The sequence below is a fragment of the Dermacentor variabilis genome, chromosome 2, assembly GCF_050947875.1.
Source record: "Dermacentor variabilis isolate Ectoservices chromosome 2, ASM5094787v1, whole genome shotgun sequence".
NCBI classification, from domain to species: Eukaryota; Metazoa; Arthropoda; class Arachnida; order Ixodida; family Ixodidae; genus Dermacentor; species Dermacentor variabilis.
The window spans coordinates 239,773,544-239,789,288 of NC_134569.1; the positions used below are offsets into that span (position 1 = coordinate 239,773,544).

General features: G+C 47.4%; 1 protein-coding gene and 1 non-coding gene across 2 annotated transcripts in view; one reads left to right on the top strand and one right to left on the bottom strand.

Annotated features, from left to right (window-relative positions):
• Positions 1–3,876: 3,876 nt before the first annotated feature.
• LOC142571232 (uncharacterized) overlaps positions 3,877–15,745 on the bottom strand; it is a 301,441-nt gene continuing 289,572 nt past the window's right edge. The window contains exon 5 of the mRNA XM_075679494.1: positions 3,877–4,576. Coding sequence (XP_075535609.1) covers positions 4,436–4,576 — 141 coding nt within the window. The 3' untranslated portion in view covers positions 3,877–4,435. The remainder of the gene's footprint in view (positions 4,577–15,745) is intronic.
• Positions 13,596–13,668, top strand: TRNAL-CAA (transfer RNA leucine (anticodon CAA)). Its single transcript has one exon. It is a non-coding gene; the product is annotated as a tRNA-Leu (tRNA).

The window sequence follows — 15,745 nt, forward strand, 5'->3', positions numbered from 1 at the left end:
CGGTTCTCGAAAACGCGACGAGCGATTGCCGAGAGTGATAACACGGGAGTGTTGCATGCGCCGGCAGGACGCGTAAAAGATAACACGGAGGAGCTCAAGAACATAACATTTGTGTATTCTGAGCGACTGAAAACAGGCTTTGCACCCACGAGTCTGACTTGAGTGCGATTAGAAGGCATTCTGCGAGCGTGTAACATGGTCTGGCTGAGCCTGTGTTGTAGCCACCTTTGTGTACATGGCGTACCATCGTGTCGACTGAGGCCAAGTTGTTTTGGAAACGCGCAGTCACCCGTGCATTTGTGCACTTAAGGTGCAGGAAATAATGCCCGGGAAAAGAGGGGTGCTTGAAAATCGGATGTTGATTTTATGGCATTGTTTGGGAGGAGTCTTTGCTGCTGAATGTACGTAAAAGTGAATTTATCTGTAATGCCGCTCATTCACCACTTACGCACGTTTCGCCTCTACACGCAATACTCCTGTTAGGTCAATATACCCAAATGATACATGCTTGTAATTTACTTTTTTTTAGCTGATGGCATCCGATGGAGCATCGTACGATAACGACTGCTGCTTACCTGGTGCCACAACTTTGGATGAATGCAGAAGAAACCCGGAACGAGCATTTATATAGAGCAAAATAAACATTTCATTATTTCAAAAGAAGTCTTTTGTTTTCTTTATGAAATTGCACCTGACAGATTCGGCGCAGTCTTGTAAAGGTCAATCGCAATCATTTCTTCTTAATAATGAAACGATTCCACGCCAAGGCCACGCGAGGTTCAGCAGAAGCGAAAAAAAAAAAGATGAATGCCGCGCCGAGCAGCGGAGCCCGCGCGGCTTCTACCAACTGGTGTTCAAAACGCGCGCGCACAAAACCGAAACCGGAAGGAGTTTACAACATCCGCTTGGTGTGCTACAGTCAATTCGGCCGCTGGGTTCTATGGGAGTGTCCGCTCTTGTTGAAATTTCTTTCTCTATGGCTGTCTATGGGCCTGGCGGCGAACGAACATTATGCTCGTTCATATTTAAAACAGCGCAAAAAACACGGACAAGGGAGGACACAGGACGAGCGCTGCCTGTCATAGGGCGGCATAGCGCAAACAGGACGCTGTATCAATGAACGTTTGCGCGAGCATGCTCACTGTGTCAGGATTAAGCAGCGCTTGTCCTGTGTCCTCCCTTGTCCGTGTTTTTTGCGCTGCTTTAAATATGAACGATCCGTACCAACTAGCTCGCACCCAAACTCTTCCGAGAAAATTATGCCTGGGGGGCGTCACATGCTTGCTACACGCGCAAGGTGCGAACCGCTGCTGAATTGCGGAGCTAGGCGCGCACCCGCACCCAGGAAACAGGACGCTCAGCAGACTGGTGTGCAAGAGCAGCACAAGCCGCAGCTTGCCGTTGACGCCGGGCGGACAGTTGAGATCCTTCTCATGACAACGACGCGAGGAGATTTCGCCGCGAAGATCGTGTCCTACGTGGTTCCGAAAATGTAGCTGGCTCCTCCAGCTTACGCTGCGACAGTGCTGCGTGTACCGCGCAGGGCTGTGACTTTTTTTCAAGGCTTATATTTTATTTTGTATGTTCTATATCCGTTTTTCGATTTTTACGAAGTGTAAAGTGCCGTTAAAAAAGATGGTAAGGCACTGTAAGGAAGTGCACACACTTCATTATTTCAAGCAATTTGGTGATGTACTATTAACACTATTCAATTTCCTCTTTTTCTCTTTCTCTTTCATCTGGAGTCACCTGGGCACGCCAAGCCAGCGCCTTTTGCCGGACTTGTGCAGCTGGTGCCCTGCGTTTGGCGAAGACTTTGACATCGGTTGACTCGCTCTCGGCCTGCCGCCTCTTGCGTGGCTGTTCCGTCATTCTCACTCGGGACTCGGCCTCCCGATCACGAGATGAGCCATGTACGTTCATGTCCCTCACAGGATCCGTAGAAACATAGAGAGGAGGTAAACCCAGCGCGCCTCCGCCTACCCTCCTCCTCGGTGACGGTTGCTTCCTTTCTCCTTCCCTGCTTCGCTCAACGCCACCTCTACTCTCCTATAGTTAGCGTTGCCTTGCCGCGCGTAGGACATTTCGTGTGTCCATTTGTTGCAAAGGGGCTTGCCGCCACTACATCATCGTCACATCATCATCCCAGTTCACTCTTCCGTACTATTGGCGGCACATGTTTCTCTTCTCCACCTCTAGGTACCTTCCTGCTCCGGCGCTCGTTTCCCTGGCGACGACGCACATAGCCTCGTGAATTTTACCGACTGGGCATGTACACTTGCGCGTAAAATTGTACAACTCTTTAAAAGCACATTTAGACGCACAAAGAAAAAGAAAACAACTTAGTTCAGGAGTTTTGAAAACTGTACGAAGTGGCGTCTTCCAAGCCATCTATGAGTGCCCCAAAGAGCGCGCACTGTCACGCGTCATTATGTATGGAAACGACTATTGCTCGCGAAGGGCGGCAGGTGCAAGGCTCGTAGACGCGAGCTTGCGCTCGTCCGCAAGCGTGTGTGTGGTCTGGGCTTATTGCGAAATTTTATCGCAGCTCTGTACGTGTTTCCGTTTCGCGATGCACTGAGGGATCGCACCGATCACCACGCCGACTGGCGCAGCCGCCACCCGCGCATTATATATAGACCGGCCATACAGTTACTGCTTCCCGGCAACTGCAGCTTATGCAACCGTAATCTTTACCGGGAAACGCTTGAGGTGAACGCTATGGGCGAAGTCGTGCTCTCTGGTTCTTTTCTTGCCTTTCTCCAGCATGGCCGGTGGCGCGGATGAGCGGACGTGAGCGCCAGCTGGGGGTGCTTCAAGATGGAATCCTCCGCTTTCCTTCTGATGCTTCCGCTGTACCGTCCTCCTCCACTTTCCCCCTTGCGCTCTCCTTGCTGTCGCCCTCTTTCATCCGCCGGTCGCTCTGCGTTCGCTGTTTCATCGCTCGCTGTGCTCATTCCCCCCGTACGCTGAGACTCAGCAGGAACGGGCGCCTTAGAGCTTCGCTTTAAAAGATGGGCGAAGGTGTGTGCAATAGGTTCAGCATAGCGCTGCAGAAACAAGTTAGGTATACCGCCTGGAACAACCAGAGATTTTATTAATTTTACAGTGACAAAGAAAAGACACGTTCAAAAGTTGTGAAATCGGCAGAAGAGATAGGAAGAGAATTACTACTCGTGTCACTGTGGTATTCCTGAGTGAATGCCGAGTGTAAATAGTAATTGAACTGGTTGGCCATTTTGATTGCATCATTGACAATATGACCTTACACTGATATCTCGTACAGTACGTGTCTTGTGCGTGTCGCTCATATACCGCCACAATCTACCACGACTATTGTTCAAGTAGTTAAGGAGTGAGGGGTTGAAGCATCCCGCCTTGGCTTCCGTTAGCCGAGCCGCAAGCTAGGCTAATCGAAGCCGAGTCTGCCATGGGTTTCTTTCTGGCATGTTTTAACTTGAGGTGCAAGTATACTATATCTATATCAAACCATGGGTTATTTCTGCTCTTCTTAACACGTTTGCTCGGCACGAACTCTTTACCGTGGACCCATTAACGGGAAGATTATCACACGCAAGCAATAGACGATCCAAAATGCCCTGGTCAACAGCCTCTGAATAATCCTTAACAACATGTCTTGCTTCTTGTTTGTGCACTTTTGTTATACGGAAGGATAAAACGACTGCTCTATGATCGGAGATGCCATATTCAAAGTAAACGGCGTAACCAGATACATTAGACTTTTAAAAGATTAGGTCGAGTGTAGTCTTGCAATATCCTTTGCTAGGCACGGTGCTCATTCATTCATTCATTCATTCACATGTTTTATGCACAACTGTTAGACACAGTGAAATGGTTCAAGGAGAAAATCCTTTATTTGACAGCTCGGCGGAATCCTTGGTCCCGTTTTTAATACCTACAGCAACAGAACAACAATGCCTTAACTGGAAGCGCTTCTTGTACTAGTTGGTTCATACTTCAAGAAAAAACGCAGCTTAAACAGGCACTAAAGTATACAATGATACGTAAGACAGTCATTTTGACTTATGTAGAGGAGTTAGACTGTCCGCAATCCACCGCTGTGCGTAGGATCTGCATATACTTTTAATCTGGATGCATTTTTCTAATAATGCTAGAGTTTACAAGAATGTAAGAACCTAACAGGGACGACAATATATCGGAACAAATACACCGGTGCTCGAAAAGTGTACTTTACCTGCAACGGAAGTTTGTGTTATACTAGTTGGCCTAAGATTACAACCACGGTCAGGTATCGAAAAATATATATTACAAGATAATCCCGATCTGGATGATGGGTTGAGTCAATGAAAAACCCTGTTGAGGCTTGGGGTAACCCTTCACCAAGTTGTCCACTGTCTGCAGCTTTCGGCACTGGCATTTGTGGCAGCACCAGGTGCACCGAGCCCGGTGTCAATCAAGGCAAACCAGCAGGAATGCCACCGCCAGCAGAAGCAGCGGAAACTGTGCACCTCGGATGTTTTGGGACGAGTTGATGAGTATGTGGTTGGAGTCTACGTTTTGCCAGTAGGTGTCGAATGTTTGCAGAATCGTCGCCCTGCGGAGAGATAGCCCTTATAGAAAGACTCAGGGGAATGTTGATATGACGCTGGCAGACAGTGAAGTCAAAAAATGACGAGGGAAACTTACTGTTATCCTTAAATTTGATATCAAAGAATATGAGGAAAATGAAAATGCACGTGGGCGTGAGGACAATTAGCATGCAATAATTCACAGCCCAAACCACATGTCCCACATTGCGCATGCGTCGCTTAAAGGCACACTAAAGGCAAATACTAAGTCGACGTGGACTGTTTTAATACTATTCCAGAAACCACGCCAACTTGTTTCTTGCCACGAAAAGCCATAGTTTACGAGAAAATTGCATCTTAAGGATTCGAATAACTTTTTCGATATTCAAATCTCCCACCACCGAACCGCAGGAGTGCTGACGTTCATACGGCATGACCACCCTTTGCTGCAGTCGGTGAGTAAAACGGCGCCCGACAGACGGCAGCACCGAGCCAAGACAGAGCGGTGGATTCGCGGCTGCAGCTGCTTGTTCATGAAGTGGCGCAGACCGTTCGAGCATCCCGCGACATCGCATGGGAGTTGAATTCTCTGCTACTTCCGGTTTACGCGAGTTTGGCGAGCCAAGAAAACTAGAGCTGCCGTACGCGATAACCAGTGAAGTGCGAAAGCGTAGGCGGCGCGGAGTCGAGCAAAAACGAAACCTTTCGACCACCCGCGTCGTTGTCAAGGGTTATTTCAATTAGCCTTTATTCTAAAGGTGAAGTATATCTACAAAAGTAGCATTTAATTTTGCTTTATAATGCCATACAAGGACGTTTTGTGCAACGAGTGATTGAGAACTAGTGACAGAATTTAACTTATGAGTGCTTTCGTCATCGCACTAGTGTTTGAATGTACCAGGGGAGCCTCTAATCATGTCCTGCATTTCTCTAAATTTCTGGATTATTAAGGCTCTGTTCGCGATAATATTGTCGCCTAAGAGTTTCTCGAGCACTAACCCATCACTTTAGCTTGACTTACTATTTTCCTTTAGTGTCCTTTAATCAATGAGGCCGCTGCGGCAGCTCTCCTCCTGTCTACTTTCTTTATGGCACACTCAACATATTTCCGAGCGAACCTGCGGAGCTTCAAAGGTCGTTAAATAGTGTACGAACTTTTGTCATTACATCAGACCCGCAGCTATACGGCTAACGAATCTGGAATAACGCTACCAAAATCATTTGTCTGCGTAATAAATCTTCATTGGCATTTTAATCGACCACCACAGGCCTTTTAAAAAGCTCTCATAAGACCAGTAATGTGTCCTTTAAAAGTGTTTACGTATGCGTAAACGGTTAGCGTTGATGATGATGATGATTTATTGCAATCGCCTTTGAATCGAGGTGATGAAAAATGGTCACCCAGCCTTCTTGAGTTAATCAGGGACGCTATAACGTAAAACTATTCCAAAATTTTCAATTCCAATTCTGCAATCAGCCCTCCGCGATTGGTCAAAAACTTTCTTGGACTGCACCTGTATGTCAAGCGATGTCATGAAAACCGCGATAGCTCCCCATCTGATATGATGTGCACACACTCATTACGCATGATTTGACTGAACAAAAGAAACATAGTTATTTCTGATTCGATGCATTTTGGCCATTAGCCCTCGGCTATTGGTCAAGAGTTTTCGGGCTGAACCCACTTCACCTGCCTGTCATACGACGTCACAAAACTGCAAGGACTCACCGCGTCAAAGTGACGTGTACGCGTTAAAGGTGCATTAATATGCCGAACAGAACTGAATTTTCTTCTGAATAGCCGCAAGCTGCCCCGTTCCGAAAAGAATAAAAGATGGCTGCCACCGATCGCTCAAGCACTGGCTACTCGCACTTGTCGGAGAGCATTGGTTTATTTACGTGTAATAAAGCTTTCTGCGTGGCCGTGTAACGTTTTCGAGCACTTTCTGCACGTTTATGGCCTGGTTCTGGCAACTCTTCTTTGCCGATGATCTGTTTTAACGTCATCCTTAAGCTTCCGTTGCATGCCGCCGCGATTGTGCGAGCCACCGCAAGCTATGTAAGGGAAAGCGGACGAATCGCAGACGCCAACACCACCCTCTTCATCCGGTTATCAATATTCAGTGCAGTGGCTCGGCCCCATCGAATCCCGCTCCACTTGAGCGTGATCCTCGTCTCCTGTGAGCCAATTAGATAAGACAAGCCGCTCAGTGTAGGCAGTGTTAGTCGTTTTTCAAGCAAACAGAAGTGACCTCCTATGAACGAGGAGAGCATTTGATTGCATGGTGTGTTGAGCCAACCCTGCGGGTGACCGCCCGATGCTTGCGTCAGCGGTTACGCAAATTTGACGTCAGAAGATTAGAATAAAAACATATTGGAATAGTTTTACGTTATGGGGCACCAGGTATGCCATACTTGCTTTTTATTCTAGCACTTTGTGTTAGCTAGAGAGGGTTAGCCAGCGCCACGTGCGTATGGCTCTTCGCTCTGTGCCGTTATTTTGTAGGATCTCTTCACCCGAGGCCTCAGCACCTCCATGCATTTCCTTTGCGCACGCTCTTGCATAACTTTAGCGGTGAGAGTAACGGTTGTTCGCGATGCGAACAACCGTTACTCACGCTGGCTTTTTCAAGCTCACCAGTCTCATTTGCAGCCTACGGTGATGATTGTGCATGGAAAACATCGTATGCGCTCCGCAAGAGCACCTGGGGATTAAAATGAAAGCTAGCGCACTTTTGTTCCCCAAGCAGCCAGCGTGTTTATTGGCGGCGAGGAGTTACGGAGTCGCCATCTATCGGAAGCGCCTCGCTGCCGTAGTATGAGGGATCACGCGGCGCGCTCCTCATAGGTTTTGCTGTCAGCGCTCACTGAAAACACCACGCGCGAGCTCTCCCGGACATTTCTGTAAGTACTCTCGAAACGAGAGAAGTTGTTTACTGTCTAAGTAATAACCTTGGGCAAACTGAAACCGCACAATCGTTTACAAACGCTATCTCTTTACCGAAAACGTACAGTGAACGCCACTGCGCACGGTCGCCGCGATGGAGTCTCCCGAACCGGCTTCTTGCTTGAAAGGTAGGTAAACGCTGAGAGCAAACTATGTGAAATATGTTCTTATAGTGTTGGTATAACTAAATGGAGCGTAATAGAAAGAAGCCTCAATGCAGCGATTGCGCAGATTCGCAGCGACTGACTGCACGTCTGCATGCTTGTTCGCGCACTGTTTCGCTTTCCCCGCGCGCGCGTTCTCGCACCGTGCCATGAGCTTTAGGCCGCAGAATGGGAGCATTTGACAGTATACAAGCAACCATTGTTGCGTGGGAGCTATCAGAGCTGTACAAAAATAATTTCATTGTAGAGACTTCGACGCCTAGAGGGAATATGATGTGCCTTCGCGACGATTCAATCTTTTTTTCTTCTAAATTCTTTGACCTTTCAATATTATTTCTCGAGTTGTGTCGCACTGTATGTTTATCGGTGTTCTCAGCGTGCAATTTCCCGCTGCTCTTTTTTTTGTAATCCAGAGCATTATATCATTACACAAATATAACCATGTCATGCTTTTTTAAAATGTGCTTCTTACCGCTGTCTTTCCACTCCACTGAACTTGCCAGTATCTATAGCATCGACAAGTTGATAGACCAAACCGTCATGACATTAGTCTTGGAGCAGACTCGGGCGAGCGTCTCAGTGCGCGTCTTCAGAACATCGCAGACGGGGCGCCGTAGCAGAAATTTTCCTCGCGTCTGTGCTTGCTGCATACCCGAGTTGTAGCCGATGACTGTTTGCCGGTTTTATGTTTCGCGAGCCAAGCTTCACGCAGCTTCTTGTCCTGCGGCTACGTGTGAATAAGGCTGACACCGGCCTCCGTTACGTGCGTCCGGCCTTGCGGCACCGAGCAGTAGCCTACCATGTTGCGCGCCTTCAAAGGCAGCCACTACCTATTGTAGTGCTTTCAAGCGTTGTAAAGGAGACACTCGAAGCGGGAAAATTTCGCCACTAAATGAGGAACGCAGCGTACGAGGGAATTCAAACTCGTTTTCAGCTCGCTTCGGCGCTCCCGACGCAGCCGACGCGGCCGCTATGTCCACGTGATCCCTCCTAGCACGTCACGCCGACGGTGGCGCCAGCTTTTCCAGTGGTGGAGCTCGACGCCAATAACCGACCTGATTGCTGTCACATACGAAGTTACACGAGTACACATGCAGCGCACAAGTTTATACGTCATCAAATTGAACAGTTCGGGGATACCAGCGAATTGCCAAGAGCGAAAAATCTCCAACGGGCACGGGCCCCGAACTTAGAAATTAAGAAAAAATAGGAAAAACTAGGAGCCATTCCACTCCGTGAATGTCGTTGACCGGCGAAGCTCTTTACCCCAAGACACAAGAGGTGACACATAATTTTGAACAAAGGCACGAACTCATTTATTGTCTTGACGGGTGGTCATCGTGATAAAAAGTACGCACACTTATTCAGTGTCTTGATCGGTGGTCATTATTTCACTCGCAACTGCAATCGCATTTTTTGTTAATGCCAAACGAATGCACGTACGCCGCTGGGTGGGCGGTTGGGCCTTATCGGTGTGGCGTCTCAAGGAATGTCTGCAGCATGGTACGCGTGAACCGCCCCCTTTTCGGTACCGATACATCCACATTGAAATTACCGACAGCGAAAAAAGCGGTAGTGTCATCGCAGCTAATTCACGCAAACCTTACGTTAAAAACCATGAACCTTACGTGAGTCATTGCATATTTTGCTTGCTGTCGGATGTATGAGCCATTGCTCACGGCGGTATGAGCCATTGATGATGACAGTTATCGACATGCTGTTCTCTAAGTTGTATCCGTGATTAGAAAGAATTTCAGCACTGTTCGCTTCATTTTGCGGAGTGCTTGTAACCTCTGTTTTACGGGGCTATCAGCCATTGCAATTTTGCTTACTTAGGGGAGCATGAATGCATACGGGGTACAAGCCATTGATGATGAGACCACAAAAATGCACGGAACCCTAGCCATATACAGTTTCGCTGTAAAAGAAAACCCGGTGGGGATCGTGGGGTAAACATGAGGCGGACTCTCTGCATTGCCTTGCGAAACGGTAAGAGGAGAATTAAATGTCGCTTGGAAGCGCTTGCGTCAACGCTAGAGATGCTATATTATGGAGGATGGTAGCTCGCCACCTCACAACATGGCATAACATGTAAATGGTTTTATTGCGATAGCAATTATATGGACACTCTAGGCGCATTTTCCCCGTCGCTGTACTATTCCGTATAAAGTCCAAGGATGATAGCACCGTCGCCGTGTGCCGTATGCTGTATGTGTGACTAAAAGCTTGCGAAGGGAGCCGACGACGCGGCTTAATCTCGCGCGCGCATGGGTGGAAAGCGCGAAGCAGGCGCGCCGTCTTCCGTCGCGCACTAGATTCCGGGGGAACGGGAGTGAGGGGGCGGCGTATTCCGCGCCCGCGCGCGCCATATCTTGAAAGCGATTTGCGTTGAGAGTAGAGTTTATGCGCTTCGATGGCTCGTACCATTGTACGTGCTGCTTTCTCGCCGCTCAGATAGCATTGAAGCGATAGACAGCACGAAGATCACTTCGCCCACTCCCGCGTGGCAGAGTCTAGGTGCGCCGACCAGTCGTACCTTTGTGCGTGCGCCGTTCTTGCCGCTCAGCTTGCACTGAAGCGATATAGAGCACGAAGGTCACTACGCTCGCTGCTGCTGCCGAGCTCCCTCACGCCAGCGTGTTGAAAGCGAGTGTCTGCGTTCATCGAGTGCGATATGTTCATGCTTTCTTGTGCGCGCTGACACCATGCTTGTTAATTTAGTTATTACGCGAACCTTTGTAAGTTCGTACGGCTGATAAAGCTTCTATCCTTACTTTGTATGGCTGCCTATTACTTTGCTATTGAAATTCACGTGCTTGGCCTTTCGTGCGAAACTGCGACTTTTTTTAACTCCGCCATTATAAATGTATGTTTTATTCTCTCGACACAAAAGTCCGTAGAACGGGTTTTGAAAGAAGCAGTAGGATGAGCAGCGTGTAAGGAACTTTTGACCCGGCCAGCTACCGGCAGTTTAAAGCACAGGCGAGTTGTTTGGCTAGACTGAAGGTCAGCACAGTTATCTTCTATTTATATATTATTGTATCTGTTCTTCTCTTGTCCTGCGGAGAGGCATATATAGGGGAAACTGTCAGGTGCATAAAATAGAAAAATAAAAGAGCAGTGTAACCACGTCAACACAGTCATTTCTTGTCATTTGGCGTATATAGACTGCCGAAATTGTGGTTGCGCACCACGTTCCGTCTGCACAACAGTGCTTAGCCGCTCCTTGTCAAGAAGGCAGGATCGCGGTAGCGAGATAGCTAAACTGAACGACGCATGGGTGAACGACGCATGGCGTCTGAAAAAGGAAAACGATTTCTTGGTGCATACTTTTTGCTATTTGAAGTACCTTACAGGCTCGCAGGGCATTGTGTAAGGGGGGGGGCGAAAAATCCCGACAGTGTATACACAACGAGATGAAAAAAAAAGTACAATGCATGCTAAATAAAATTTGTGCACATAATATCAGTAAACAAGAGGAAACTAAGCAATGCGGAAATAACGAGAAGAGATATGGTACGTAGTTTAAAAGCACACGATAATATAAAAGGAGCATGGAGCATGAATAAGTGCGCAATTCATCAAGCGTCTTACAGCAAATGTAAAAAAGAAAACCAGAAAGAAAAAAGAAAGGAGCCGAAATGCTTAACTTCAAAATATGAACTGAAACATGAATATGAAGCATGCTATAAACGACGGCTTCATATGTTTAAAGGAATAAGCATTTCTTATTAAGCGTCAACCAGGTGCATGTAACTGTCGTAATTTTCTTTATTTTTGTCTGTCTGGTTTATGCAGACTATATGTTCAGCACACTTCTGAAAATAAAAGCAGTTAAAAGTCAACGCCCGTGCGTGTTGCGTACACTAGTCTTGCCTTTCGTCTGTTTGAACTGTAAAACGTTGACCATATCAATATTCAAAACATTTTTACAGTCAATAAAAGAATGCAACCTCCGGTCGCCCGATATTCTTCCTATCATTGACAATGACGAGTTGTTCCATGCTTTCGAAAAGTAATTTCTTGTATTATTTCTTTCGTGAATTCTGTCCCTTCTGTATAAGGCGTGTATGGCAAATGATGCACCAAGTAAATAAAGAAATTAGATATATTACCGCGGACCCACCTCACGAAGCCTGTCGACGGTAATGCGATTAGCACTCAAGCAATGTAGCAACACACCCTATTGCTGAAGTCACGTTTATTTAACATGTGCAGTGTTCATTCTGAGACTGTCCTCTCGTCGGCTTATAAGATATGCATTGTCTCCGGCATCAGTCGACATTGCTGTAGTGCTCTCTTGCTAAATTCACCAATGAGCATGACAGTTTGACGACTACTGTGCGACGACGGAGTGCCGACGATGGAAAGACGAAGACAGAACGTCGTCAATGGAACGGCAGAAGAGGTGCGACGGCGATGGTGGGAAGACAACACAATGTAGATTCTGAAATGATGACGATGTTATAATGAGGACAGCGGGACACCGCCGGCATGAAGTCATTTGGGGTGACGACAAGTGTATCGCGACTATGGCCCGACGACGACGGTATGACAACGATGACAAAACCACGGCTGAGGGACGACCACGCTACGTCAACAGGTGCATGACAGCTACTATTTCACGACGAAGAAATAACAGCAATGTCATGACAACGGCGGCAAAATCGCGATTACATGACGAGGGCACGATTACGATAGAATGATGAAGACGGAATGACGCCAATGAATCGACGTAGGCAGCATAATGACGACGACCTGACGAACGCGAACTGACGTTTTTTAATTGGTGAGGATGGTCAGACAAAAGTGTGACGACGACGACATGACTGAGGTTCGATAACAAAGTTATAACGATGACGATGGAATGACCACGATGGCATCCCGACGACGTTATGACAACGAATGCGTGACGACGGCTCTGTGACAGCGACGCTTTGACGTAGAGGGCATCACGACAACCGCCTGACAGCAGCCGCATAACGAAGCTAGAGCGATGACGACGGCATAAACAACCACATCGCGAAGACTTTATGACAAAGAACGCATGACAACCGTATGATGAAGACGGCAGGAGGAGAGTCGGATTACAAAGCTGGAAATTCGACGACGCAACGACTACGACGGCATGACGACCAAATGCACATACCTAGCGGCCTAAGGTATTTTACAGTTAAGGCGACTGTCTCAGCGGAGGAGACATGGCGACGACTGCACGACGAGAGTCAAACAACAAAGCTGGAATGACGACGACGGAAAGATCAAGGCGGCATTCCGACTACGAGGATGACGACGACTGTGCGACGACGATGGCGTGACGACAGGATGAAGAGAGTGTGATGAATAAAAGCTAGAATTGCAGTTCTACCACTACGATGGTATCATAGCGACGGTATGACAACGAAAACAGGACGACTGTTGCGTATACCCAGAAATTTATTTCGGGGGGCGGGGGGCGGGGGGGGGGGGGGGTTAGACAGGAAAGTTTCTGGTATATATATATATATATATATATTGTGGGTTCGGTTCCCACCTGCGGCAAGTTGTTTTTTCATCCACTTTATTTTCCATTTTTTCTTCGTTTCTTTATTTCATTTATTAAGCACAAGTAATTTCCCCTATGTTGTCCTTGGTGTCAATGTTTGTTGGCTTCTTATGATATGACTAATAAAATCGGGACCCTCGGTTAACCCCCTTTCTTCTCGTTTATTACATAACGAGGGTCACGAATCCGGCTACATTGATGCCTTCAGGTAGCATATGTGGGTTTATTGACCAGTTGCCTTCACGCAAAAAGATCACGTTCTCGTGACGCCTGCGGCGAAAGGGACGTCCCACGTCCGCCGCCAAGGTCTGTGTGTGGTGGCGCTGGCTAACACTCCCAGGGTTCTACTAGGACACATAAATACCCAAGAAAGTGGATGGGAAAACAGCGCCGCGGTAGCTCAATTGGTAGAGCATCGCACGCAAAATGCGAAGGTTGTGGGTTCGGTTCCCACCTGCGGCAGGTTGTTTTTTCATCCACTTTATTTTCCAATAATTCTTCGTTTCTTTATTTCATTTATTAAGCACAAGTAATTTCCCCTATGTTGTCCTTGGTGTCAATGTTTGTTGGCTTCTTATGATATGACTAATAAAATCGGGACCCTCGGTTAACCCCCTTTCTTCTCGTTTATATATATATATATATATATATATATATATATATATATATATATATATATATATATATATATATATATATATATATATACAGAAAAAAGCAGTTCTAGGTCCGGGTAAATATTCACAGTGAAGTAGACGCGCGTGTGAAGCGGATTATTGACGTTTCGGACCCCGGCCGCAACGTCAATAATCCGCTTCATACGCGCGTGTACTTCACTGTATATATATATATATATATATATATATATATATATGTTGTGAGGCAATGTTTAGGCAGCCAGTCTCTTCTTTATTCCCCTGAGTGGGAGCGCCCCACCACCAGGGCCCAAAACAGTGATGATGAGCATGTACAGATGAGAATATGAAGCGTGTAAATAATGCTCACGCTAATTTCACCGCGCGCGCAAGCGGTCATGCAGGAGGGAAGCGACGAAGGAGTCGTTTCAGATACGAAACGTGAATGATATCCGAACCACGATAACGATGGTCCCACGAAACGTCTACTGGAGTAACGCGATAGTTCAGGGGGATGTTTGTTCATTAATAATGTAAGGTCCAAGGAAGCGAGATTGAAACTTCTCACACAAGCCGGGTGTACGAATGGGCGTCCGAAGGAGCTCTTCCTCTGCAAGACGGAAGGAGACGTCGTGACGACAGATGTCGTAAGGTTGCTTGCGATCTAGCTGATTGACTTATGTGTTGAAGCGAGCACGTTGACGGCATTCCTCAAGTCTCTAGACAAACTTTTCGGGCATACTGGCCGAGGTGTTATTTGGGGCATTGAAGAAAGCGGCGTCGATGGTGAATGTCGGTGAACGGCCGTAAACTAGGTAGAAAGGTGAGTACCCCGTAGTTGGTTTGATAGCGGTAAAAGGAAAAAGTTTGTCCCAGTTGTCGTGGTTTGGCCCTACATATATTGATTTCATATCTGTTAGTGTGCGATAAAATCGCTCTGTTTGAGGGTGATATGCAGACTTCGTCTTATGAACTGTGCGATAAACTCAGAGTACTTCTTCTGTCATTGTTGACAGGAAAGTCTTGCCGCGGTCACTTAACACTACACGAGGTACACCATGACGCAGCACAATGGCATCCAGAAAGAAGGTGGCAACGTCGAAGGCCGAACTAGATCGTAGTGGAGCGGCCTCTGTGTAAGGTGTGAGCTGGTCAACAGCTGTCACGATCCATCGATAACCTGCCGGCGTTATGGTCAGAGGGCCGACTAGGTCTATCCCTAGAATGGCAAAGGGTGTCTCGGCACGCGGGATTGGCTGTAAAAGCCCCGCAGGAGGCGAAGTCGGTCGTTTCCGCCATTGACACTGGACGCAAGAAGCGACGTATTTGGCCACAAAGATAGACACACCTGGTCAAAAGAAACGGCTCCTACCGCGGTGGTATGTTTTGGGGAAACGCAAATGGCCAGCAGATGGGTCGTCGTGAAAGGTTTCAAGGACTTGTGTGCACAGCTAACGTGGGAGAACATGTACCCAGCAGCGTCCCTCGGAGTTGTAAATGTAGCGTTGCAGAACATCGTTGTCGAACTTAAATAGTTGCTGTTGGCGACGTAATCTGGCATTTCCTGCAGTAGTAGTTCCACACAGGCGGTAGATAATGCTGTTGCAGTAGGGATCAGAACGTTGACACGAGGCGAGCTGAGGGACGCGATTGGAAGATAATGAGCCACTAACTGTTAGAGGTAATAACAGGAGTGGAGACTTAGTCTCATCATTAAGTGGCGAGCAATGGAGAGATGTACTCGAAGTGGCAGGGGCAGCGAGAGAGAGAGCGTCGGCATCTTGATGCTTTTTACCAGACTTGCAGACAACGTCAAAATCGTACTCTTGTAAGCGGACCACTCAGCGACCAAAGCGTCCAGACAAATTTTTGATTGACGACAACCAGCATATGGCGTGGTGGTC